This window comes from Anolis sagrei, chromosome 2, assembly GCF_037176765.1.
Source record: "Anolis sagrei isolate rAnoSag1 chromosome 2, rAnoSag1.mat, whole genome shotgun sequence".
In the NCBI taxonomy this organism is placed as follows: domain Eukaryota; kingdom Metazoa; phylum Chordata; class Lepidosauria; order Squamata; family Dactyloidae; genus Anolis; species Anolis sagrei.
The window spans coordinates 128,462,595-128,487,741 of NC_090022.1; the positions used below are offsets into that span (position 1 = coordinate 128,462,595).

The following is a 25,147-nucleotide window of genomic DNA, read 5'->3' on the forward strand; positions in this document are numbered from 1 at the left end:
GGTAGAAGGTAAAAAATATTCTCCTGGGAGAGGAAAACTGCATCATTCCTATGAGGGTTCTCATTTCCTGCCCCTTTGTTCTCATACCTTGTGTCCTGCCATGGTCTAGCAATGATCCTGAATGGGCATCATAGCATCTCACACTGTTGCAATGGGTTAAACCAGGCATGGGCAAACTTTAGCCTTCCAGGTGTTTTGGACTTCAACTACTGGCTGTTAGGAATTGTGGGAGTTGAAGTCCAAAACACCTGAAGGACCGAAGTTTGCCCATGCCTGGGTTAAACCCTTGTGCTGGCAGGATTGCTGACCAATAGGTCAGTGGTCCAATTCAGGGGAGAGCAGGTTGAGCTTCCTCTGTCAGCTCCAGCTTCCCATGTGAGGACATGAGAGAAGCCTCCCACAAGGATGGTAAAACATCAAAACATCCTGGCATCCTTTGGGCAACATCCTTGCAGACGGCCAATTTTCTCACACCAGAAACGACTTGCAGTGTCACAAGTCGCTCCTGACATGAAAAATAAAATAAAACCTCAGACTGGGTGAGAAGTAGAATTAAAAAACATTCCTCGGTTGGGGTCTGATCCGCGTTAAGGGGATACTGTGACCACCTTTCCAGCTTTGAACTGGTTCCTAGGGCGAATGTGTAGGTGCTCCTTAGTGGAACCCTTTCCTTTCATCCACTTAAGCATCTGCATAGAAGGAGCTCCCAGTGGCGCAGTGGGTTAAACCCTTGTGCCGGCAGGACTGACGACGGACAGGTCGGATGTTCGAATCCGGGGAGAGCGCGGATGAGCTCCCTCTGTCAGCTCTAGCTCCCCATGCGGGGACATGAGAGAAGCCTCCCACAAGGAGGGTAAAACATCCGGGCGTCCCCTGGATAACATCCTTGCAGACGGCTAATTCTCTCATTCCAGAAGCGACTTGCAGTTTCTCAAATCGCTTTTGACACGACAAAAAAAATCTGCGTGGAACCACCCTAGAACAAGCAGGGAGTGCCTTTGAACAGGGACAGATGGTGCGTTGTGTCTGGATGTGAGAAGACAAGAAAATCTTCTCACATAGACACCCGCGGAACTGCCCGGGCTGGGGGCTCTGGAGCCTTGGGGGGCTCGAGGCTTGCTTGCCAAAGTGGGCTGGATTCCAGAGCAGCGGAAGGCTGCCTTCAGGCTACAGTGGAGCTGCACGCTCTTAAGTCAACGTGCTCTCCTCCTCCTCCTCCTCCTCCTTTTCTCCCTGAGGCTGGCAAGGGGAGGGGGCGTTTCCCGCCGGGCTGCCACTTGCTGCTACTTTCCTCCCTGGCGCAGCGGCCAGGTTTCCCCAAGGCAGGCAGGCAGGGCTGAGGAGGAGGAGGAGGAGGATGACGGGGGCGATGGGCTCCCCTCTGGCGCGGGGCAAGGCGGCGGTGCGCCCCGGGGCGCTGTGCTTGGGCGCGGGGCTGTGCGGGGCGCTGAGCTTCGCCCTCCTGGCCGCCTCCCTGGGCACCGACTACTGGTACCTGCTCCGCGTGGACCGCGAGGGCGGCAACCGCAGCGCCGGGGAGGCCGAGAGGCTGGGCTCCCACTCGGGGCTCTGGCGCCTCTGCGAAGGTAAGCATTCCTCGGGCGGAGAGGAGCGATGTCCCCTGCTGCGCCGAGGGGAAGAGCTACAGTCCTGGGCTTTGGGTCCAGCCACCTCCGCGGATACCGCAATCCGCGGGTGTTCAAGACCCTTAAATAAAATGGCAAAAATCAAGGTTTGTTTTGGGTTTTTAAAAAATGTATTTTCAAAGCCGCGGATACCGAATCCGCGGGTACGGAGGGCAAGCAGTAGGTACCCTTCAGCTCCAGGGGCTGCCTTTGATGCCACTGCAAGGCTAAGGGCGGCCCTTGCCCCACTCCGCGCCCCTCGCTGCTATCGTCTTGCTCCAAGCCGTTCCTATCGGTTTGCCCCGTTGACAGCCAGGACTCCCAACCCAGTCGCCTCTGCCTTGGTCTCTTCCCCCGACACAGGATTCCTCAAGAACCGCCCCTAGCCTCACCCCCTCTTCTGTTCCCCCCACTTTGCCCTTACTCCCCTTTATGCCTGAACCTGTTATTGCTTCATCCCAGGTGCATATTTAAGGTATGCAAGGATATCCAGGATAATGGGTTTTGTGTGTATGTGTGTCAGGAGCAACCTGAGAAACTGCAAGTCACTTTTGGCTTGAGAGAATTGGCCGACTGCAAGGACGTTGCCCAGGGGATTACCGGATGATTGATATTTTACCATCCTTGTGGGAGGCTTCTCTCATGTCCCTGCAGGGGGCTAGAGCTGACAGAGGGAGCTCAACCCATTCTCCCCAAATTCAAACCCCTGACCTATTGGTCAGCAGTCCTGCCAGCACAAGGGCTTAACCCAGGGGCTCCTGGGCTTGTGGTGGCGAGGATTGCCTTCATGAAGGCAGGGCAAAGGTGGGAAGGAACAAAAGAGTATCTGCAGTAAGAAACTGGGAGGAATGTTTTTTCTTTGAGAATCAGCTCAGAGGCTGGATGGCCATCTGTCAGGAGTGATTTGAACGCAATATTCCTGCTTCTTGGCAGGGGGTTGGACTGGATGGCCCATGAGGTCTCTTCCAACTCTTTGATTCTATGATTCTATGATTCAGAAGGATAACTGAGAGTGGAGCTGAAGGGAGTCTGAAGTATCAAACCTCAAAGCAACTCGATTGGTTGAGGGAAGAGGATAGTTGAGCGAAGATAATATTTCCGGCTCTCAAAGAAACTTGTAAATGCATTAACTCCAATGCCTCACAAGAGTTCTGGAGACCACAGTGGTATGTATGATGAGTGGGTTCCCCTGCATGTGTGCCTTCAAGCGACTGAACCCAAGGGGTGCTCACCAATGGTCCCTCTTCATCCTGCGGAGAAGTGATGAGTGGAGTGTCGCAGGGTTCGGTCCTGAGCCCAGTACTGTTCAACATCTTTATTCATGTATTGAATAAAGATTTTGATGACATATTTATCCAGTTTCCAGTTGACACCAAACTGGGAGGGATAGCTAATACTCCAGAGAACAGGATTAGAATTCAAAAAGATCTCAACAGATTATTAGAGAGCTGGGCCAAAACCAACAACATGAATTTCAACAAGAACATTTAGGCAGAAAAAAAGAAATGCAAAAGATACAGGATGGGTGATGCCTGACTTGACAACAGTCAGTCCACATGAAAAAGATCTTGGAGTCTTCATAGGCAACAAGTTGAACATGAGCCAAAAGTGTGATGCAGCAGCAAAAAAATCCAACAGGGTTTTGGGCTGCATCAAAAGGAGTATTTATAGTGTCTAGTTCGAGGGAAGTCATGGTGCCTCTCCATTCTGTCTTGGTCAGACCTCGCCTGGAATATTGTGTTCAGTTCTGGGTACCACAGTTCAAAAGACATATTGACAAGCTGGAAGGTGTCCAGAGGAGAGCAACTAAAATGATCAAAGGTCTAGAAAGCATGAATTCTTACAATGAGCATCTTAAAGAACTGGATATGTTTAGCCTGCAGAGGAGGCTGAGAGGATACATGATAGCCATGTATAAATATATGAAAGGATGCCATAAGAAAGAGGGAGCAGGCTTGTTCTCTGCTGTCCTGCAGACTAGGACTTGGAGCAATGGGTGCAAATTACAGGAAAGGAGATTCCAGCTGAACATTAGGAAGAACTTCCTGACCATACGAGCTATTAAACAGTGGAACTCTCTGCCTTGGAGTGTAGTGAAAGCTCCTTCCTTGGAGGCTTTTAAACAACAGCTGGATGGCCATCTGTCGGGTGTACTTCAATTGGGTTGGACTAGATGGCCCATGCTGTCTCTTCCAACTCTGATTCCATTATTCTAAACATTGTTATTATTATTATTACTATTACTACTACTACTACTACTACTACTACTACTATTATTTATTCAGACAACTGCCTTCCTCTAAGGCGGAGAGAGTGTGATTTGCCCAAGGTAATTCAGTTGCTTTATGTGGCCAAAGGGGTTTTGAATCCTTGAGTCCTAGTCCAAGACTCAAAGTAATATGCCACACTAGCTCCTTTCTTGGAAGCTTTTAAACAGAAGCTAGATGGCACACTTTGATTGTGCATTTCCTACATGGCAGTGGGGTGGATTAGATGGCCCATATGGTCCCTTCCAACTCTATTATTCTAAATCACCTATCAGCTTACAGATTTCATAGGGTTTTCTTAGGCAAGAAATATTCAAAGGTGGTTCATCAGTTCCTTCTCTGAAATCCAGTCTACAGCACCAATTATTTCTTGGCTGCCTTGCATCCAAGTATTAACCAAGGCTGACCCTGCTTAGCCTCCAAGGTTAGATGGGATCTGTTGCCTTTAGGGTAATTATGGGCCTAGCTAAATGACAAGGGAAATAGAAGAGAGAGCCTTGTTCTGGTTTCAGAGCTGGGCTCTTCTACTTTCCGTCTCACTTTCTGTATAAGTGAGGCTGGAATTCGCTCTCTGTAAAGTGTAATTTTGGGCAGAAAGAATGGGATTTGTCAATAGACATTGTTTTTGTGATTTTTCCAGTTGCAAAGGTCTTCACTCTACACACAGGTCTCTTTGCCCAGTTTGGAGAGAAAGGTGGATCCAAAGCCAGGCTACTAAAAGTTAGTAATCTATAGCCCAATGTTCAGCCAGGTGTCTTATCAGGAATGCATCCTGACCAACTTACATTCCTCTCCAATGTCTGAAATTACACTTTATACATCTTGCCTGGGGGCATAATAAAGGAGTGAACCAGCTGCTGTGACACTGATGTAGGTAGAAGGGAATCTTGCCCATCATGAAACCCTAAGGAATCGAACCGGGTGTACATTTGCTCAGCCTTACATTTTTTTAAAATGCCCCATGCAAATTGCCAAGATAAAAACTAGTATTTAGGTATTGCTCTCATAAAAAGGCACTTGGGGCCAATAGCAGGTCAATGCCACTTGTCTGTCTTGGCACCATTTACATCAACTTTTTGTCCACAAAAGGTTCCAGACAGGTGTTGTGTCTGGGCTGCAGAATATCCTTCCTGAATTAGCCTTGCCAGTTAGAGGAAGCAGGCTAGCATTATTTCCTTGAGAGTGTCTCCCTCTGATGCCCTGGTTCTCTTTTGCTTCCTCAGGGCAGAATGCCTGCATGCCTCTGATTGACCCATTTGGTACAGAGAGCTGGCAAGTCCCTGCGTCACTCCAGCATCTCATCTGTGAGTAGAGAACATTTTACAGGGTTTGGGACTTTGGGATGTGGTGGAAATCTTCATTTTATAGCTACATTAAGCTTGACAGTGTGCCTTTTGTTGGTGGGACCATTTGTCGGAAATTCAGGTGGCGTTTGTCAGTGCTGGCAAGTTAGTCAGAGTTAGGTTCTCATTTGACACTTGGGAGTGGAGATTGTGGGATTGTTTGTTCCCCAACATAAAACACTATAGGCCTTTAAGAAAGTGTTTTACATTCTATAACATAACAGGGATCTTTCTTTGCCCTCTGCAAGTAAATTCCTTGCTCTTTGTCTCTTTGCCAGGCATGCACCGAGCCTTTGTGGTCCTACTGCCACTCAGCCTCATCTTGATTGTTTTTGGCTGGATCTGTGGGATCATGGGATCCTTGGCCCGGAGCGCCTGCCTTCTTCAGTTCACAGGCTGCTATTTTCTGCTGGGCGGTGAGTGATCCTATGGCTGGGAGGGTCTTGGAGTGGTGCCCCAGTGATCAAAACTGCCATTGAATCCTTGCTTAGGTTTTGCTCTGGAGATTATTTACTAGAACCTCCATTCGCGTATAGAGCTTGTAATGGCTCTGGCTGCTAGATGGTCACAACAGATTGAGAATAATGGACCAATTAGTGGCTCTCGGTATGATAGCCACATCCTTGATGATATATATATTTCTCTGATTACTTTATTGTTTTTCCTTTCTTTTTTGTCCTGGTCAGCAAGTACACAAATCTTCTCTTTCTACCAAATCTGTATTGGTGGTTCTTCTCTTTTTCTCCTGGGTAGCAGAATAGAGGCACAACTGTCAGAGGCTTAACGAAGAGCCTCAATGGCATGGTTAATGGATGAATAGGCTCCAGCTACTGTTGGACTGCACCTTCTATCAGCACTAGGCTCAGCATAGCCAATGCTGATGGGCGACAGGAGCTGCAGTATATGACTATCTGGAGATCCTCAGGTTACTTAATTTGACTTCAAGGGGTCAGTCTATCATCTGATGCATTCTGACCCACTAATATCAGGAGCCTTTGCTAGCTACTTTGGCTAGGCTCCATGTAGTCTCTTATTTACTTTTTGGCCATTGTGAGGAAATGGAACCAAAGGTATATGTATAACTAAAAGAAAAAAATTACAAATGGCAAGGAAGTTTTAAATGTTTTTTCATAAGTTTACTTTTATTAAAGGAGCAAAAATCATTGAGGTTTTAAGGTAAATATTGCATATACAGAACAGGTAGTCCCCGAGTTACAAATATCCGATCTACAAACAATTATTAAGAATGGGGATGAGACAACAGGAAGTGAGAGAAATCTATCCCTCGGAAGGGAAATTCACTCTTGTAAGAGTTATCGTGTGGAAAAGGTATCTCAACTGAAGCTTTGTCATCAATCCTTGTTTCCACTATAATCCAAATTTGTTAAAACCCAATTATCACAGGGACAGAAAGTGAGGTGAGATCTTCTGAACAAGAGACAGAAAAAGAAATGTTACAGTGCTGTTAACCTCCATATGCCTATCTAAGCTAAAGAATATATATTTTTGGCTGGAACTACACTTAAAAATGTACCTGTTCCAACTTGCATACAAATTTGACTTAAGAACAAACCTAAAAAACCTATCTTTCCAACTTGGGGACTGCCTAGATAGGCTTTCCCCGCCTTTTGATAGGCTGCTTTCTGACAACTCACTCTTTCAATGCTTTTAAATGACAGACAAGTTTCATTAATTTGTTGAGGGGTCGATTCTTTTCTCAGTTCTTGCCTTGCTTGCACACACATATGTGGTCCTAAGGGTTTCCTATGGAAAGACTTTTACATGCACGCAAAAGCTTTCAGCTTCAGCACACACATTCAAGAAGTGGATTATGTTTTTCAGTGGCCAACATGCATTTGCAATCCGATTCAATTTTTCAACTGATTTCACTTTCTGACAAAGCTGTGGCCCCTAACCCATCAGACAAGTAGGGGTCTTCTGTATTTCAATTTGACTCTCAAATTTCTTCTTTTTGCTGACATTTCTGTGCAAGAAAGCCAATTTTACATGATTCTAAAATTTTGTTTCTTTCAAGGTACGTAGGATTGATTGCTGAAGCTGTTTACCTGAAATGGTGGTTTAGTGTTCCAGGTTCAACCCTGGAATCTCCTGCTAAGGAACAATATCAGTTTTTTTTCCATGTCAGGAGTGACTTGGGAAACTGCAAGTCGCTTCTGGTGTGAGAGAATCGGCCGTCTGCAAGGATGTTGCCCAGGGGATGCCAAGATGTCTTACCATCCTGTAGGAGGCTTCTCTCATGTCCCTGCATGGGAAGCTGGAGCTGACAGACGGGAGCTCACCCCACTCCCTGGATTCCAACCGGCCACCTTTCGGTCAGAAGTCCTGCTGGCACAAGGGTTTAACCCACTGCACCACCGGGGGCTCCTGAGTACCAATTGATGTGGGCCATCTCAGTCTGATGCCCCAAAGAATCACAGGCAGCCTGGGGTAGGCAATCCTGAACTAGAGGAGAGGCAAGCAGTTTTAATACACAGATTTTTTAAAAGGTACATTTTGTAATTGAATTGGGGTTATTTTTCTGACCCCATTGAGAATTCCGCAGTATTGCATGATATAAAAATGCTCCATGTCTCCAGGAGTTCATTACAGATATATCTTCAAGGATATTCTAACTTATTGAATCACTCAGTTGGAAACGCACACACACACACACACAATTTGCAAAATGTGTATTTCAAAGCTGCTAGCCCTTCTAATGTGCAAAAAAATTGAAATAAATAGTTAAAAATTGATGTTTTATAAAAGCAAAACCACCTGCTTAAAGTATCTGTTTTGCCTTAATGTCAAAGAGGAAAACCTTGAAGGCTCGGCTAAGGGAGGCTTTATCTAGCTATCACTAGAATTTACCCTATTCAGAGGTAATGCCTGCTGTCCAGCCTGCTCCTCTGATACAACTTTTCTTTCCCACCCCTTTTCTTTCCTACACAGCGCTGCTGACGATGTCAGGAATTAGCATCTACATCTGCTACTCTGGAGCAGCATTCACAGAGACAGTCCGTATGTTTGACCAGGAGCGCTTTAAGCACGTCCACATTGCCTTTGGCTGGTCCCTGGCTCTTGCCTGGCTCTCTTTTGGCACCGAGGGACTAGCTGGTGTCCTGTTTCTCCTGGCCGCTCGGCAGCTCCACCTGAAGTCCAATGCATGTTCAGTGTCCATTTGACTACCATGGAGAGGATTGAAGAGTGGAATTGGGGTGTGTGGAGAGGAAGTTATGGGGCTGCAAGAGAACCCTTCACTCTCAGTGGCCCCTTCCTGTTCTATATACGAAAACCTGGCAGGTGCTCCCTCTTCCTTCATAGCCACAACACATAGACACTCGTTGATCACAGAACCAGGGCTGTGGCTGACAGATAGAAGGGTCTCTCTGTGAGTGTTAGTTATGTGAGGAACCGGCTTTTACTCATAAGGCCTAGCAGTCACCTTCTTTGCTTTTCAGCTCGATGAAGCACTAAGAAGGATGGCACTGTGGGCACCTCTAAATAGAGAAGCAAAGCTGAGACAGAAAGATTAGAAAGCAGCACCCTGTCCTTTTCCCAAGAACCTTTTACTCTGTCTCCTTCTATACATAGCTATTCCCATCAAGTATGGACTGTCTTCCTTTGGTGTGCCTTGGACACCTTGCAATATTTGGATCCAGTAAGCACACTGAAAAAAAATTCCTTTCGGATAGAGAAGAGTCTGTCAGCAGTAGGCACAATGCTTGCTACACCAGACAGGAGCTGTCAAAGAGACTGTTGAATTGTTTTTCTAGAAGGCCCACTGCTACTGCCTGCAGCAGGTCACTCTGTATGACTTCTTTGTCCTAAGATCCTGCTAGTTCTGCCTCCTTCCCTGAAACAAGGGCAGGGTGCAGCCTGCAGAAGTTTTCCCACACACAAAGGCACACAGGGTGTTGGTTTGTTTCTTCTCATGTCAGGAGCAACTTGAGAAACTGCAAGTCGCTTCTGGTGTGAGAGAATTGGCCATCTGCAAGAACATTGCCTAGGGGTTGCCCAGATGTTTTGACGTTTTACCACCGTTGTGGAAGACTTCTCTCATGCCCTCACATGCAGCGGGAGCTGACAGAGGGAGCTCATCAACGTTCTCCCTGGATTCGAACCTGCGACCTGTCAGTCTTCAGTTTAACTCGTTGTGCCATGGGGGGCTCCAGGGTGTTGGCAGTAGACTGAAAAAAAGTAGACAGTAGCCACAGCGTGTTACTGCACTCTGTGGTGAGTCTGGAAAAGGAGGACACTTGTTTTCATGCAGAATGGGTCCCAGGCCATGAAGGGACAGCAGCTCCTTCAGAGTAAAGTTCTGGGGCAGGTAGCTGAGGTCTGTAAAGAAAATGATCCTAGGAAGTTCCCCTTCTAGATTTTAACTAGCACTCCTACATCTGACTCTCAATAGCAGGGGATCGACCAGCCATAGCTGGCTATTTAGCTGAATGTAGAATGATAAAAAGATGCCATTGTAGCAGAGGACAATATATGGTGCATAGTGAAGACTATATCTTAGGTCTTTGATGTGTTGACTGCCAACTGCGAAAAAGGAAGAGGTGTTTCTTGAATCTTGGTCTGATCTGTAGGGAGGTCAGGAACAGTAGGCACTTGTTTTTTTCTTTTGTGTGCACAGGATTTGGAGTTCACGCTTGAATTTCCACTGTAAAGCATTGCTCAAAATGTAGACGTCAGCCTTGATTTCAGGTCGATTGGCACAATTGAATCAGAAACTAACATAACTGAGTTTTACGAGCCTGCCTTGGCTTAATTCCACATTGGCATGCCAAGCACCAACTCAAACTTCTGGTCTGCAAGCTGAAAGGATGTCACTGCTCACAGTGGTCCAGCACAAAGTGCAATTTGTTCAACGCCAGTTGTGTGTCATGAGGGGAGATGTCGCAGTGCCAGACGGCACGGAAGCTGTGCTCACCCCATGGGAAGAGCCGCACGCTAATGGCATGGCCAGTGTCAGCCATCTCCTCTGCACTCACAGCCTCCATTAGCTCGCACAATCTGTCAGGAGTCAGCCTGGGTGTTGGCAATGTCACCATGACAATATTGGTCTCCACTGTGGCTGGATTTATGGAGCAGAGAGGAGAACCAAGAGCACAGACACCTGTGAGGAAAAATGAGGGGGTCAGAAAGATGAGACACTACAGAATCCCTCAACTTTATTGCTACAGAGGAAAAATGAGCATATGATAAAGTGGAAAAGGAAGGCAAGGCAAGGAATTAAGAAAGGTAGGTTCCTTGCAGTTAACAAGAAAGACTAGCCTGAAAAAAGGACTCCAAGGAGGATACTAACACCACAGTAAAATAAATCTACCCTTCACTCATGGAGTGAATTTATTACTCTGAGACGACTTAGCAGTGAGGCTGTATCTCTCCCCATTCCCACAACATAAGCACCTTGGGCAAAGCACCTGGCGTTGCTATGATCCCTTTGTAGTGTCTCCTCCACATGGCTTAATGCAACAAGGCCTGCTGCTGCCAGAACCCCTGCCTGGCACATCCCACCTCCAAGGAGCTTGCGCACACGCCAGGCGTCGGAGATGAACTCTTTGGATCCTACCAGAAGTGAGCCTACCGGTGCCCCTACGCCCTGTGAAGCAAAGCAAAAACAGAATCATGCAGCATCCAAACCCCTTTCCCCAAGTCCTTCTGAGGGATTCTGCCTGTATTATTCAATTGTCCTTTAGGAGCTTCCTCTAATTACCTCTGGTTCATGAATGGGAAATGTGTTGCCCTCCAGGGGTTTGGGAACTGCTCCTCCCATCAGCAAGCAAAGCCAACAGTAAGGAAGCATGGGAACTGCAGTCAAGCATCCCCACTTTTCCCCAACTTGGTGAGGAGAAATCTGGCAAAGGGTCCGGGCAATTAAAGGTATTGTCATAGGTTTCTGACACAGGTTACAAGTGCTTCATTTATACTTTCCAAGTTCCCTGCAATATTTACAGACTCATTAGTAACTTCTCACCTTAGAGAGGCACAAAGAGATGGAATCACAGTGCTGAGAGATATGACTTGCTGGCACTCCCAGTGCTACAGCAGCATTAAGCAAACGGGCACCATCCATGTGTATCCGCAACCTATACCGCTGGGATAGCTGACGCAACTGTGTAGAAAAAGAACAAGTCAACATTTGAAAAAAATGACTCACATGATCCAGAAGAAGATAAACCAGGGGCATTCTGACCTGAGATACCACATTTAGATCAGAGAATAGCAGCCCTAGTTCTGTGATAAGACAATGCTGGATAGCAACTGGGAAAGGCTATCAAAGAATCCAAACAGGAAATTGCTTACTAAGATTGTGCCCAAACAGCAGGGCTTGAGTTAGGGGTTTCAGTTCTTTATTGTAATTTATGACCATATTTCTGTAATAGCTCAGGGAAAGAGGTTAAGAAATTTATTGGGTCAGACAAAAATGCACAGAATACATTGTGCAAGCTTTTAAAGCTCCACTGTGTTCTTCATCAGGCAAAGGTGTTTGTACAGAAGAAGAAAAATGTTAGTGCAATAGGCTTACATTTTTTCATAAGTTGGTTTCGTTAAAACGGCATGAAAACTTATCAATGAAAGCAGGCGTCACTCCCCTCTTTGACCATGTGGGCACTGGAAAATCCAGGTAGTAAATTTTCACAAAATGGTCACAAAATCCAGGCAGTAAAATTTAAATTCCATTAGTAATTGAAAAAGTAACTTCCCTTGAAATCCAAGCCTTTTCTCTCCTGGATGAAGCTACTGCCTTTCTTGGGTAAAGGACACTGAATGTCTCAAGCTGCCTCTGTACTGTTGCATCTGGAAACGTTTTTTACGTGCAGTGTAAGTAAAACTTACCAAATGCAGTCCCAATGAAGATATTTTACCTGTGTTGCAGATTAAAAGCCTCAAAGAGTTAAATTCTAGCCCCTTTTATTCTTTTGTATTTTTCCTTCTCCTATATGATTTTTAACATCTTTGATTGACAGAGAAGGAGCTTTAAAAGCTTGCATTGTGTATTTTGTGCATTTTGATTGGCCTGAAAAAGATATTGCTATTTTGGAAATTTTGAATGTTGTTGCTTGGCCAAGACAGCTGTCCCTCGTTATGCTAACAGCTAGATCAGTGGTTCCCAACCTTTGGTCCTCCAGGTGTTTTGGACTTCAGCTCCCACAGCTGGTAATCTGGCTGGGATTTCTGGGAGTTGAAGTCCGAAACACCTGGAGACCCAAAGGTTGGGAACCACTGAGCTACAACATAATTTTCTAGTAGATTTGGGTGTTTGGATGCTCAACACAAAATAGTATAGCAATGTCCGTATCTTCTGAGACTCCCTAAGCATGTTTATGGATACCTTTGTAAATTAAAATAAATGTAATTAGTCTGACAATGTTTCAGCTGAAATAGTGGGGGAGGAAGAAACAGTGAGAAAAAGACTATTAAGTTTCCGGATAGTCACAGGCAGACATCCTGGCAGGACTGTACATTTGGGTGGAAGGGAAAGGAAGCACATATCCTTTCAACATATAGGAGTGAGATGCTTTCTGCTCTTTGACAAATCCAAAACTAAAGAATTATGGGGGTTATAGGTCTTGAAAGACAAAAGCTTTCCCATTTTGGAGAAAGTGGGAACAAATGACAATATACAGGTATTTGTTGGTGGTCACTCTTATTGCTGATAGCCTTTTCCAGAAAACCCACAATGAGAACGCATCCTTTCAGCTAGAAACTGTGATGAGCATTTGCAATGTGCAGCTGGAGGACAGCTGTTGGTACTCACTTCCTGCAGGTATGTGAGAGGTAGGACGCGTCCCCCGGCTGAGCAGTGTGTGTTCTCCAGGCAGATGAGCTCAGGGCGGGGGTGATATTTGCTTCTGTGGGACTCCTGGATCTTGCGTTCCACTTCATCAAGACAGAAGGTCCCATTGGGCAGATCCTGCAATAGTTGTGAATGGACTCCAGCCACCTGTTCCAGAGCAAAGTGAATGTGACAAGGCAATGTCAGTGAGAGTGGTACTTCCAGATCAGTTGCTAAATAAGCAGCACCAAAGCTTTAATGCATGGTTGGAAAAGCTTTAGCTCTCCAATGTTTCTCCAATGCATTCAAGTCAGCAGACCCATGATGAAGAGTAAGAGTAGTTGCAATCCAACCAACTTCTAGATCAGTGGTTCTCAATCTGTGGGTCCCCAGGAGTTTTGGCTTACAACTCCCAGAAATCCCAGCCAGTTTACCAGCTGTTAGGGTTTCTGGGAGTTGAAGGCCAAAACATCTGGGGACCCACAGGTTGAGAACCACTGGTCTAGATGGTCAGAAGCCAATTACAAGTTGCCTATCCTTGTAATCATTGGATAAAGTGGGAATTATGTCTAGGTAAGTAAGGACATGCATATGTGACAGACTGTGGCTGTCCTGAGTGTGGACTTCTGAGAAGTCAATAGCAATCTAATGTAGGAGCAGATTCCTAAATTAAATCCTTGCTTCTGATCAAATTGTGCATGTTGTACAAGCATGTGTTTCTGTGTATAACTCCTTCAACTGGATAGACTGTGATATGATCTGCAAGGGCAGATAATGGCTCAGTTATGGTGAGACCTAATAAGAAGTAGAAGTGAAGATTACCCAGAAGTGTTAGGAGTACACGAGTTATTTAAATATAAGAAGAATGCAGAGGAAAAATCTGTGTGTGAGTGCAAGCATCATCAATCCCAAATATTATTTGAAATTTCAATATCGACCTTTCTTTTTCTATAAATGGAGGCCACAAAGGCTGGTGCCCTGATTTTAAACATATAACCATGTTTTGCTGCTATAATCATAAAGACACACAAGCCCCCTCTTAAACAAATCTTTGTTGTAAACCACCTTGAGACCCCCAGGGTTGAGAAAGACGGTGTGTGTGTGTGTGTGTACACACACACACACACACACATATATATAATCTATATAAATAAAATGTAATGTTTGTTTCTTTATGGGATTAACATAACTCAAAAACCACTGGATGAATTGACACCAAATTTGGACACTACACTCCTAACAGACCAATGAGTGACCATCACTCATAATACCCCCCCAAAAAAGCAGTGGAAAGTATTTAAAAACACAAAAAGCTAAATGAAAATGCAGCGCATGCACGAAAACGACTTCCCCCCTGCGCAAGAGAAAAGAAAACAAGCAGCCACCCCAGCTCTCCTTTGCCCATTCCTGTACTACAGTCACATCGGAAGGTTGTGGCCCTTGATGACAGCGGCAGTTGGGAGGAGCGACGAGGAGGCCCAAGGACAACCTGAGGGCACTAACTGTTGAGACTTTGTCCTGCAGGGAGGCATCTCTCTCAAGCTCTGCCTTCGAGCCCAACTCTTTTCCAGCCTATGTCTAGAGGGAAGGAATGAAGGAGGGAAAGGGGGAAGGAAGTTAGGAAGGGAAGGAGGGAGGGAGGGAGGGAGGGAAAGAGGGAGGGAAAGAAGGAAAGAAGGAAGGAGTGAAGGAAAGAAGGAGAGAAAGAAGGAAGGGAGGAAGGAAAGAAAGAAGGATGGAACCAAAGTGCAAAGGAAGGAAGGAAGGAGAGGTAGAGAAGGAAGAAAGTAGAAAAAGAGGGAGGGAAAGAAGGAGGGAAGAAAGGAGAAAAAGAAAGGAGGAGAAAAAGAGGGAGGGAAGGTTGGCCACAGCAATGCATGGCAGGTACAGCTACTAAAATAAATAAAATCTTGCCCAAAAAACTGTGATAGGTTTGCCTTAAGGCAGAAATGACTTCACTACCTCCACCACAAATACAAGCTTAAGTGTGTTCAGCCCTGGATTAAGGAAGCTGCTAAGAAAGAAAAGGGTGCAGCTTTCACCACTACTGACCACTAGAGGGAAGCACATCACTAGGTTTCTCTCTTTTTCTCCTCAACCACTGGCCTCATTTTTGGAAAAGCCTTGGAAAACCAAGTTCTTTTGTCCCTTTGATGACTTCATTTGCTTTGGCAGCTGCAAGTAATCCAAGGCCTTTCCCATAACACATTCCAGGTATGCCTCTCGAGGTGGTTTAATTACGTGGCTCATGCAGTACTTTTTTTGGATGCTACTTGGGCATAATTTTTCAGTCTTGATATTGGAGCTGGAATGGCTACAAGACACAATCCTCTGAAAAGTTTTCAAATACTGTACTGCTGAATAGTTGCTATCATCTATTAGCATTACTATCACTATGCATTAATATCGCTTCCTTGCTCTAACTGGTTCAAGGCAACACACACAGTGTTCCTCTCCTTTTCACAACAACCCTGTGATGTAGGTCAGGCTGAGAGAATACTGGCTCAAGTGAATGTCATGACAGACTTGAACTTGACTATCCCAACACGCTAACTATATCACTTTGGAATTTTCTCGGATCTTTCAAACGGGAGCGTTGCATAGAAACAAAATGTGACTGAAGAGATTCCAACAATTAATGGTTTTCTCACGCTATGTTTTAAATAGGTTCTTTATATAGATGTAAACCTGAACTTACCAGGATTATTCTGTTGATAATTGCACAGTCCAACAAAAAAAAAATGTTTATCTTGTTTTTTAGGTCTGCTTCTGGAGTTCTTTGGGTTGCTGATTTGGAAAATTGCATTGGATAGTTTACAACTGTTCTAGTTTCTTAGATATGGTTATCGTGGTTTTCTAAGGGTGAGGAAATGGCGACTTGTAAATGGCATATATTCTGTATCTCATAAACTAGATCTGATAGGGAAAAAACTGCTGCCCCTTTTTTGAATCAGCAGGTCTGCTAAGGTTAACATCTGAGGCACCAAAATGTATATTGGCCACTGTTCCCCAAGGAGCTGTGTTGGGTCTTCTTGTGCCATGTTTTGATTAAGTTCTTAATATAGATGCAACATTTGCCTTACTGGGATTCTTTTGATAATTCTTCAGTTATTCTTTTGGGTTCTCTCTCACTTTGGAGGTTTTTGTTGATGTAACACAAAGACAAACAAAAATGAAGTGTGCTTCTTTGTTTTCTGTATGAAACCATCGCCCCTTGTGCTGTACGAGCCATTCTTGGACTCAGAGATGCCCCAAATACAAAAGCCCACCCAGATTGTACTGACATTATTGCCACAGGCAAAGAGAAGGCAGATGCTGCTCCAAGTCCCCTTAGGGAGATGGTGGTAGGATATAAATAAAATTATGATGATTAGACACACCATTCTATTTTTATCTATTTATATATATAAATTTACCCTTTGCATTTGGCCCAGCTCGCCTTGTTAATTCTTTTTCACTTTATACTATGTGTTATTATGTTACTGTCATTACTTTATTGTATTATTTGATTATTGTTCACATTTTATTTGATTTTATTGTTTGTTGTATGTATTTTATTTTGCCTTATTGTAATTCTTGGCCTTGGCCTCATGTTAGCCACCCCGAGTCCCTTCAGGGAGATGGTGGCGGGGTATAAATAAAGTTTTATTTTATTATTATTATGTAGGTGTCAGAAATATTAAAAATCAACTAGGCATTTTAATTACAAAAATGTGAGTCAAACACTGAAAAGGTTAAATTGATGCAATGACTCTGCAAAAGCTGCGGTTCTATATAAGCAGGTGTGCCTGTAGCTTAGTAGGCCTCGGTGTTAGTTTGCCTCAGTGGGAGAATAGGTCTCAGTGGTAGTTGGCCTCACTGTGGGAGAAAGGCCTCAGGGTGTTAGTTAGGCCTTGTTATGAGAAGGTCTCGTGTATGAAGTTCCAGTGTGAAGTTTGAACTTCATTTGTGTCATGGAAACCTTGCTCTTGCAACTATATTATTTTGCTATAAAGAAAAGCCTCCTATTGAATAGATAACATTGGTCTGTGTATTTTTGTTCTTTTTATAATCTTAGGGATACTGGTGCTGGGTCACTTGCTGCTAATATACTCTGCTGTACATTTATAAGAAGGGTCTTTTGTTAAAAAGCCCACTCGCCCAACAGCAGGTGAAAAAGGAGGCAAGAGCTGTAGGCTATCCCCAATGCCACTTACCTGGGAGACCCCTCCCTGCTCAAAAACATGGATGTGGGACTTCTTCCCGAGTAGGACCTGCGCCCCTCGTCTGTGGCAGTGGCACATGACTAGGGTAAGAAAGGATAGCCATGAGAAGGGGGGAGTCCACCTAGGAAATCACCGCAGGCGGCAGAAACTGGAATATACAGGGAATGGTCATAGATGTCAGGAGATATGAATATGGATTTGTTATTGCCATTTCCACAGAGGCAATACTGTTGTTGTTCTTCTGGTCACTCTTGGAACATATCTGGGTGAGAGCACTTCTTCACATCTGTGATTGTAAGACTGGTGCATCTGCACCAGTGGTTCCCAACCTTTTTTTTTGACCAGGGACCACTCTCTGACATTAGTACCAAAAGAGTTACGAACTGGTTTTTGGTCAACTTTAGATTTGGTTTGGTTATTTGGGGTGCTGATTTAGAAAACTGCATTTGATAGACCACATCAGCTCTAGTTTCTGATACAGAACACGTGCCATCCAGTAGTCGCCATCTGCTCAACTACCGAAAACCATATTTAATCAGCCTTGGCACTGTAAGAGAGTTTTGCGAGACCAATCACTTTCTTGTAATGGTGAAGCCGACCGTATTTCAGTTCTTGCAGACCACTGGTGGTCCACAGACCACAGGTTGGAAGTCACTGATCTACATTGTGGAATTAATGCAGTTTGATGCCACTTTAGCTGCCATGGAGCAATGCGATGGGGTCATGGGAGTTGTCATTTTAAAAGGTCTTTAGCCTTATCTGCCAAAGAGAGCTGGTGACGCACCAAACTGCAATGCCTGTGATTCCACTGCATGGAGCCATGATGGTAAAAATAGTGCCAAACTGCATTAATTCTATAGTGTAGGTGCACCCTAGAATATGACCCCTAACACAGAATCTGCATTTCTGTCTTTATTATGTCCAGAGCTTTCCACACTGACAATATTTATTTAAATTAATAAAACAGCATAATGGGTGAAACTGGCATCATAAATCACAATTCTTTTCCCCAGGACAAGCCTTCCTGTGAAGGATAGGGTCAGATGTCGTTGGAGTCTACAACTCTCATCAGTCTTAGCCAATACGATCAATGGAGAGGGATGATGGGAGTTGCAGTCCACCGGCACCAGGTGGGCCACAGTATTCCACAGTTCTGGTGTGAGACTCACCGGCAATGAGGTTGGCCATGGTGGTTGTGGGAACAAACAGAGCCTCTTCCATTCCAAGGAGCTCAGCCGCCACTCTCTGCAGCTCTGGAGGCAGAAAAGAAGCACAAGAGGAATCTAAAAGGCTCAGAGTTATTTTATTAGGTTGGCAAGATCACAGGTAAGTGTTTCTTCATAGCTTAGGTCAGAAAGAAAGAGAAAGAAAGTCCTCTGGCCAAATATATATAATCATTCCATTCTTTTGAAATAAAGTCCAGTCTTGTTATCTTGGCAATGGGATTATTTTACTTTCCACTCTGTTTTGGCAATAGTGTAAGAAAAGCAACAATAGATTATTTTCCCATTGAGACACATTGTAGCCCTATTCCTTTTTGCTCAAAAGGATAGGGAGTGTGGTGTTAAAGGGTTGGGCTCTATGGCCATGTTCTAGAAGTATTCTCTCCTGACATGTCGCCTGCATCTAAGGCAGGCATCCTTAGAGGTTGTGAGGTGTTAAATCCCACAACTAGATCATGAATGATGCCTCCATCACCTGTCCTTCACAGCAGGGGTGGACAAAGTCTGGCTCTTCAGAGGCTTTTGAGCTAACAACTCCCATCATCCTTTGCCCTTAGGGATGCTGGCTGGGGCTGATGGAAGCTGCTGTGCACCAATGAGAGGGTTGTATTTAACAGCCACCAAAAGTGACAGTACTGGCAGACTTCCACATTCATTGGAGGTCAAGATCCCCTTGAAAGTGGGAAAAACTACTTTGAGCTGAGAGAACACCTCTCTAAATCCTTCAGTGCAATTTTAGAGCGAACTTGAATCACAGAATCATGCTTGAGGGCCTACAAACACTCAGCGAAGTGACCTCACCTCTGAGGATGCTTGCCATAGATGCAGGCGAAACATCAGGAGAAATGCCTCTAGAACATGGCCATATAGCCTGAAAAAACCCACAAGAACTGAGACTCAGGGAAGTGTTTGTTACTGTTATTATTTGATGTAAATTGTTTATTTTAATTTTTCTGTTGTAAAATGTTTAGTGTTTTTTTCTCTTTTTTTTCTTTTTTAAAAAAATCAGATTTTTGTGTTTTTTTCTGTTTACATATTTTATATCATTGTTGTTGATATACACATTGAATGTTTGCCTGGTTTGTTGGAAATCGTCCTGGGTCCTCACAGGGAGATAGGGTGGGATGCAAATAAAGTTCTATTGTTGTTGTTCTTGTTATTTATGGCAGCTAACGTGTCAAACTGCATTAATTCTATGAACAAACTTGGGCCCTCCCTCCAGGTGTTTTGGACTTCCGACTCCCACCACTCCCAACAGCCTCAGGCCCCTTCCTTTTCACTTTTCTTTTTCCCTTTCCCGCTTAAGCGGCTGAGGCGGAAAAGGAAGGGGCCTGAGGCCAGGAATGGTGGGCGTGGAAGTCCAAAACCCCTGGAGGGAGGGCCCAAGTTTGCCCATGCCTCTTCTACAGTGTAGCTCAGGCCTGGGCCAACTTCGGCCTGGCGGGAGCTGGAGCCCTCCCAGGGGGCGAGGAGGGGCTCACCATTGACGGTGGGGTCCTCCCCGTAGTCGTCCTGCCCCACTTCCGCCCGAGCCATGGCCTGCCTCATGGCCGGGCTGGGCCGGGTCACGGTGTCGCTCCGCAGGTCCACCACGCGGCTGGCCAGAGCGGGAGGGATGCTGCTCTCCCCCGGGGCGCCAAAAAGGGGCGGGCCCCCCGGAGAGCCCGCGCGGGACAACAACCCCGCCGCCTGCCTCGAGGCGCTGCCAACAGACTGGGGCTCCCCCGGGCAGCAGGGCTGGCATCGCAGCGCCAAAGCCACACACCCCCACCGCCAAGCCGCAGAGGCCCCGAGAGAGCCCACTCGACCACGCAGCCCGCCGGCCATGGCTCCCTGCAGGGCTTAGGAGGCGCCGCGGGCTCCTGCGACCGACTTCCGCACTCCTCCGGAGCCCGGCCGGCAGCCCTCCCCGCAGCTCTGGGGCAGTTGTAGTCCCGCTGAGTGACGCGCTTCCGGGGCCAGGGGAGGGAGCGGGAAAGCGGGGAAAGCAGCGAGGTTGAGGAAGACGAAGCAGGGACCGGTCGAGGAGGGCGGGGAGGTTAGGGCACCTTCGCTCCCACTCCAGGCAGCGCAGCTTCCTTCATTTCTCCCTCCCTCCCTCCCTCCCTTCAATCTAACCATCCATTCTCCTTCCCTCCTTCTCTCCCTTCCTTCCTTCTCCCCTTCTCCCCATCCTCCCTCCTTCCCTTCCCCTCCCTTCCTTCTTTATATCCACCCATCCATTCTCCTTCCCTCCTTCTCTCCCTTCCTTCCTTCTCCCCTTCTCCCCATCCTCCCTCCTTCCCTTCCCCTCCCTTCCTTCTTTATATCCACCCATCCATTCTCCTTCCCTCCTTTCCTTCCCTCCCTTCCTTCTATCCATGCATCCATTCTCCCTATCCCCTTCCCTCCCTCCCTCTCTCCCTCCCTCCCTCACTTCCATCCATCCATCCATCCTTCCTTCCTTCCTTCCTTCTTCCTTTCCCGTTCCTTCTTTCTGTCAATTCATCCATCCATTCTACTTCCTTGCCCTTCCTTCTGTCCACCCATTCTCCCTCCCTCCCTCCTTCCCATCTTCCCTCCATCCATCCTCCTTCCGTTCCTCTTCCTTCTTTCTTTCCATCCATCCATTCTTCTTCCCCCTCCCCTCCCCTCCCTCCTTCCATCCATCCATTCTCTCTTCTTCCTTCTCTCCTTCCTTCCATCCATCCTCCCTTTTTCCATTCCCCTTCCTTCCTTCCTTCCTTCCTTCCTTCCTTCCTTCCAGCCATCCATTCCCCTTCCTTCCTTTCCTTCCTTCCCTTTCTTCTATCCATCAAATTTCCTTCCTTCCTTCCTTCCTTCCTTCCTTCCTTCCTTCCTTCCTTCCTCCCTCCCTCCCTCCCTCCCTCCCTTCCTTCCTTCCTTCCTTCTTTCCTTCCCTCCCTCCCTCCCTTCTTTCTTTCTATCCATCCCATCCATCCATTCTCCCTCCCTTCCTTCTATCTATCCATCCATCTATTCTCTCTCGCTCCTTCCTTCCCTCCCTTCCATCCTCCTTCCTTCCTTTCTCCCTCCCTCTCCTCTCTATTCTTCTCTACTCTTTCTTAACCTCCCTCCCTCTTCCTCCTTTTCCTCTGCCCTTACATATCCTTCCTCTTCCTTCCTTCTTACCCTGTTTCCTTCTTCCCACCCCTCCTCTTCCTCTCTTTATTCTCCCTCCCATCTTTCCTTCTTCCCTCCAGCCTTCCTCTTTCTTACTTTATTTTCTCCCTACCCTCCCGATTCTCCTTTCCCCCCTTCTCTCCTTTCCTTTCTTCCCTCTTTTTTGGCTTTATTTCCTCCTTCCTACTCTACCTCTTCCTCCTTTTCCCCCCTCCCTTCTTTCATTTCCCCCTCCATCTTTCTTTGTTTCCATCTGCGTTCTTGCTCTCCCCTCTTCCTTCCACCTTCCCTCCAATCCCAGCTTGGGAAGGACAACCAGACTCAAAGAAGGCAGCCTTGAGTCTGCTCTCCTATGTGCTTTTCCTAGCAACTGCAGTGTGTAAATGCTGGAAGGTTTTGGTGATACTAGACTATACATTTGGAATGCCACCTTTCCAGGTAGCCAGGCCCAGCAAATTCAGACAATACACATGACTATTTGGAAATGAGGCAACAAGTAAAAAAACCCCAAAGTAATTGGATTCCAATACCCATTACAGGTACAAAAAATCTGTATTCCAGGAAAGAGCTGCAGCATTTGTTTTGGATTGCCACATCAAACAGATTCTCCCGTCACACATGGCTTGATGGATGTGGTGCCAAAAGCAGCCCCTCCCTGCCCCATTCTTGTACTGTGCAAAACGTATTACAGGAAAGGGCTTGAAACATGGACTGTACGGATAGCTATGAGCACCAACATCAACACAGAACTGGGTAGTGTCCACCAGAACATGTTTCCTAAGGATATTTAGAAATTATTTGCAATACTCACATTTCAGGTGCAAATGTTTTAGTCTCTGGGTATGGAATGAGGTTTTGGGGGTTGTCTGATTGTCTCATTTTATCAATTCCAGTTTATATCAATTCTACTTAGGGCTGAATTCAGTTTCAAAGAGGTGAGAGGTACAGGGGGGTGCATCTACACTGTAGAATGAATGTGTTTTGATACTACTTTACCTGTCATGTCTCAATGTTACGGGATCCTGAGGATTGTAGTTCGATAAGTCTCAGCATTCTTTGCCAGAGGAGGCTAGGGACCTTGGAATCACTGGAGTTAAAGTGTATCAAAGGGCATTCATTCTACATTGTAGATACTCCCTTGGTTACACCTTAGGTTGCAATTTCCAATAGCTAAGTTTGGGAGAGGATGGTATTTTTAACCTTAGAAAGACAAAATATGAGAGTATCATCCTCTAGAGCAGGCATGGGCAAACTTTGGCCCTCCAGGTGTTTTGGACTTCAACTCCCACAATTCCTAACAGCCTCAGGCCTTTTCCCCCTCAGCCGCTTAAGCAGCTGAGGGAGAAAAGGAAAAGGCCCGAGGCTGTTAGGAATTGTGGGAGTTGAAGTCCAAAACACCTAGAGGGCCGAAGTTTGCCCATGCTTGCTCTAGAATCATATGAGGCTGAATAAGGTACTCGAGAAGCCCAAATTCAGCCTGACCTGGTGGGTTGTGTCCAGTGAAACCAGTCCTCCTTATATCTTCTGGAGGTGGGATGATCAAAGCAATGTAAGGTGACCACTGCTCCTTCGTTTGATCTTTCTGCATGGTTGCAATTTTTACAGCTACAGCAAAGTCAATGAAAAGGAACTATTTTGGGTGGGGAAACTTGGACAAATTACTGTTTTGGAGCTACAGTTCCCCAAATGCTACAGCCAGCAACTTCATGCCATCTAGCAGCTGTTCCAGAGGCTGATGTAAAACTGTCCCATTAACTAAACGTGTAGGATTTGAAATACACATATCCTCATATTTGCTGTCCATCCCTTCCCCCGAGCATTCCACTAGCTTAACTGCTATAAAGGCAGCTTACTTGGGTGTTTTGCTATTTAATCTAGTGTTCAATTGAATTGTATGACACTCAAGTTGCAAATGCAAAATCTAGCACACAGCATTCTGTTGCTGCAACTTCCAGAAATCTTTCAAAGGAACATGAGAAGCTCCCTTGTAGCAGACTATTACAGTTGGCCCTCCATAGTTGTGAGATTGGCTTTTTGAGGATTTGATTATTCATGGATTTGATTAACATGTTCTTTCTAGGGATCTCTGTCCTTTGGTATGATTCTGTGTTCAGCTTTCAGCAGGAGTTATAGAGTCATGTTGGAAATCTAGAAATTCCTAGAGAGATATTCTCTCAGATTAAAAATATTTAAAATGAATGATGTTTATTGACAATTAAATAACACCAATAAACATGAAACACAAAGCTGCAAGGCCATTAAATGTTAATCAAGGAGGCCAATTGCAACATTCACACTTTCCTCAAACAGACAAGGGTTCTTTCTCCCACCCTGGACATCCTGCAGATATATAAACCCCACTTGCCTAGTTTCCAACAGACCTCACAACCTCTGAGGATGCCTGCCATAGATGTGGGCGAAACATCAGGAGAGAATGCTTCTGGAACATGGCCATATTGCCCAGAAAACTCACAGCAACCCAGTAATTCTAGCCATGAAAGCCTTCAACAACACAAGAAACACAATAAATATATGTATATATATTTAAAAATCATGGTTTTTTTCACTTTTACAATGTCCTGTGTCCTTGGTCCCAGCAAATGTGGAGAACCGCTAGTATTGCCAAATTTGGTTTACCATAATGGCTCTCCTAGGTTTCAGGCAGAATGATTTCTTCACCTGATCTGGAAATCTGTTTAAATCTCTAGTGGATTCCCACCCAAGTACTAAACAGGACTGGTCCTGCTTAATTTCCATAATCATGATGTTGCCTGTGTTCAGGGAGGGGTGGAATTTGGAATTAATTAGCCATTATTGCTAAGTTATGTTGTAGCTTAATGAATTTGTGGCTTGTATGCAAATGATTCTAATTATCTCAACAAATTCATTTTTACATTTGCATGTCTCCCACACAGAAAACTCTTGAAGTAGAGATATAGCTGACAATATGAGATGCATATCTCCCGTTCTCTAAATAGACTAATCAGCACACCACCGATAAAAACATCATCTAGAGGCCTGATGTGTAGAACAGATTTGTAAGATATGATGGCAAATCAGCATATTTCAAAACATGGACAAAATTCTTGACTTAGCAAAGCCATCCTTATCTTCACGATTCTTTAATTTCTGGGAAGTAACATGTCCCTGCTTCTGCCCCTTCCCCTTCATGCTTATGAGGGTCGGCTGGTCTTTTTCTGAAGGAAGAGATCCATCATTTATGGTATTAAAGCAGTAGTGCTGATGTTACAGTTCTATAGTAGCGATAAAAAAGCCTCATGATAGATTAACCTTAGGGTTGTCATAAGTTGGAAACGATTGGATGGCAGAGGACAACAATATGTCAACATAGCTCTTTACAGATAAGTAATGTGACAAACCAATGACAGAAAACCACCCAAGGAGTCAGCCATTCCTGGCGCCCACTGCCATTCCCCATCTAGGTATTCAAAAGGGGGTTGGTGCTTAGAATCATAGAATCATAGGACTGGAAAAGACCCCAAGGGCCATCCACCCCTATTCTGTCATGCAAGAAAAGCACAATCAAAGCACCCCCAAGAGATGGCCATCCAGCCTCT

General features: G+C 45.5%; 2 protein-coding genes across 3 annotated transcripts; one reads left to right on the plus strand and one right to left on the minus strand.

Annotated features, from left to right (window-relative positions):
* The first annotated feature begins 1,214 nt into the window (after positions 1-1,214).
* On the plus strand, positions 1,215-13,710 carry TMEM235 (transmembrane protein 235). Its single transcript, XM_060764373.2, has 4 exons — positions 1,215-1,586; positions 5,116-5,196; positions 5,514-5,651; positions 8,185-13,710. Exons 1-4 carry the CDS (start codon positions 1,358-1,360, stop codon positions 8,415-8,417), a joined length of 681 nt encoding a protein of 226 aa, XP_060620356.2. The 5' UTR covers positions 1,215-1,357; the 3' UTR covers positions 8,418-13,710.
* On the minus strand, positions 6,350-20,513 carry LOC132768461 (uncharacterized). Of its 2 annotated transcripts, none has more exons than XM_060764372.2 (7): positions 19,928-20,508; positions 18,393-18,476; positions 17,215-17,303; positions 13,001-13,186; positions 11,216-11,353; positions 10,648-10,840; positions 6,350-10,354 (listed from the first exon to the last, which is right to left on the minus strand). In XM_060764372.2, the coding sequence occupies exons 1-7, from the start codon at positions 20,271-20,273 to the stop codon at positions 10,065-10,067; spliced, it is 1,326 nt and encodes a 441-aa protein (XP_060620355.2). In that variant the 5' UTR covers positions 20,274-20,508; the 3' UTR covers positions 6,350-10,064. The 2 variants fall into 2 exon arrangements, with proteins under 2 accessions (XP_060620355.2, XP_067319943.1); XM_067463842.1 differs by having other exon boundaries at positions 10,165-10,354; positions 10,662-10,840; positions 19,928-20,513.
* Positions 20,514-25,147: the final 4,634 nt, after the last annotated feature.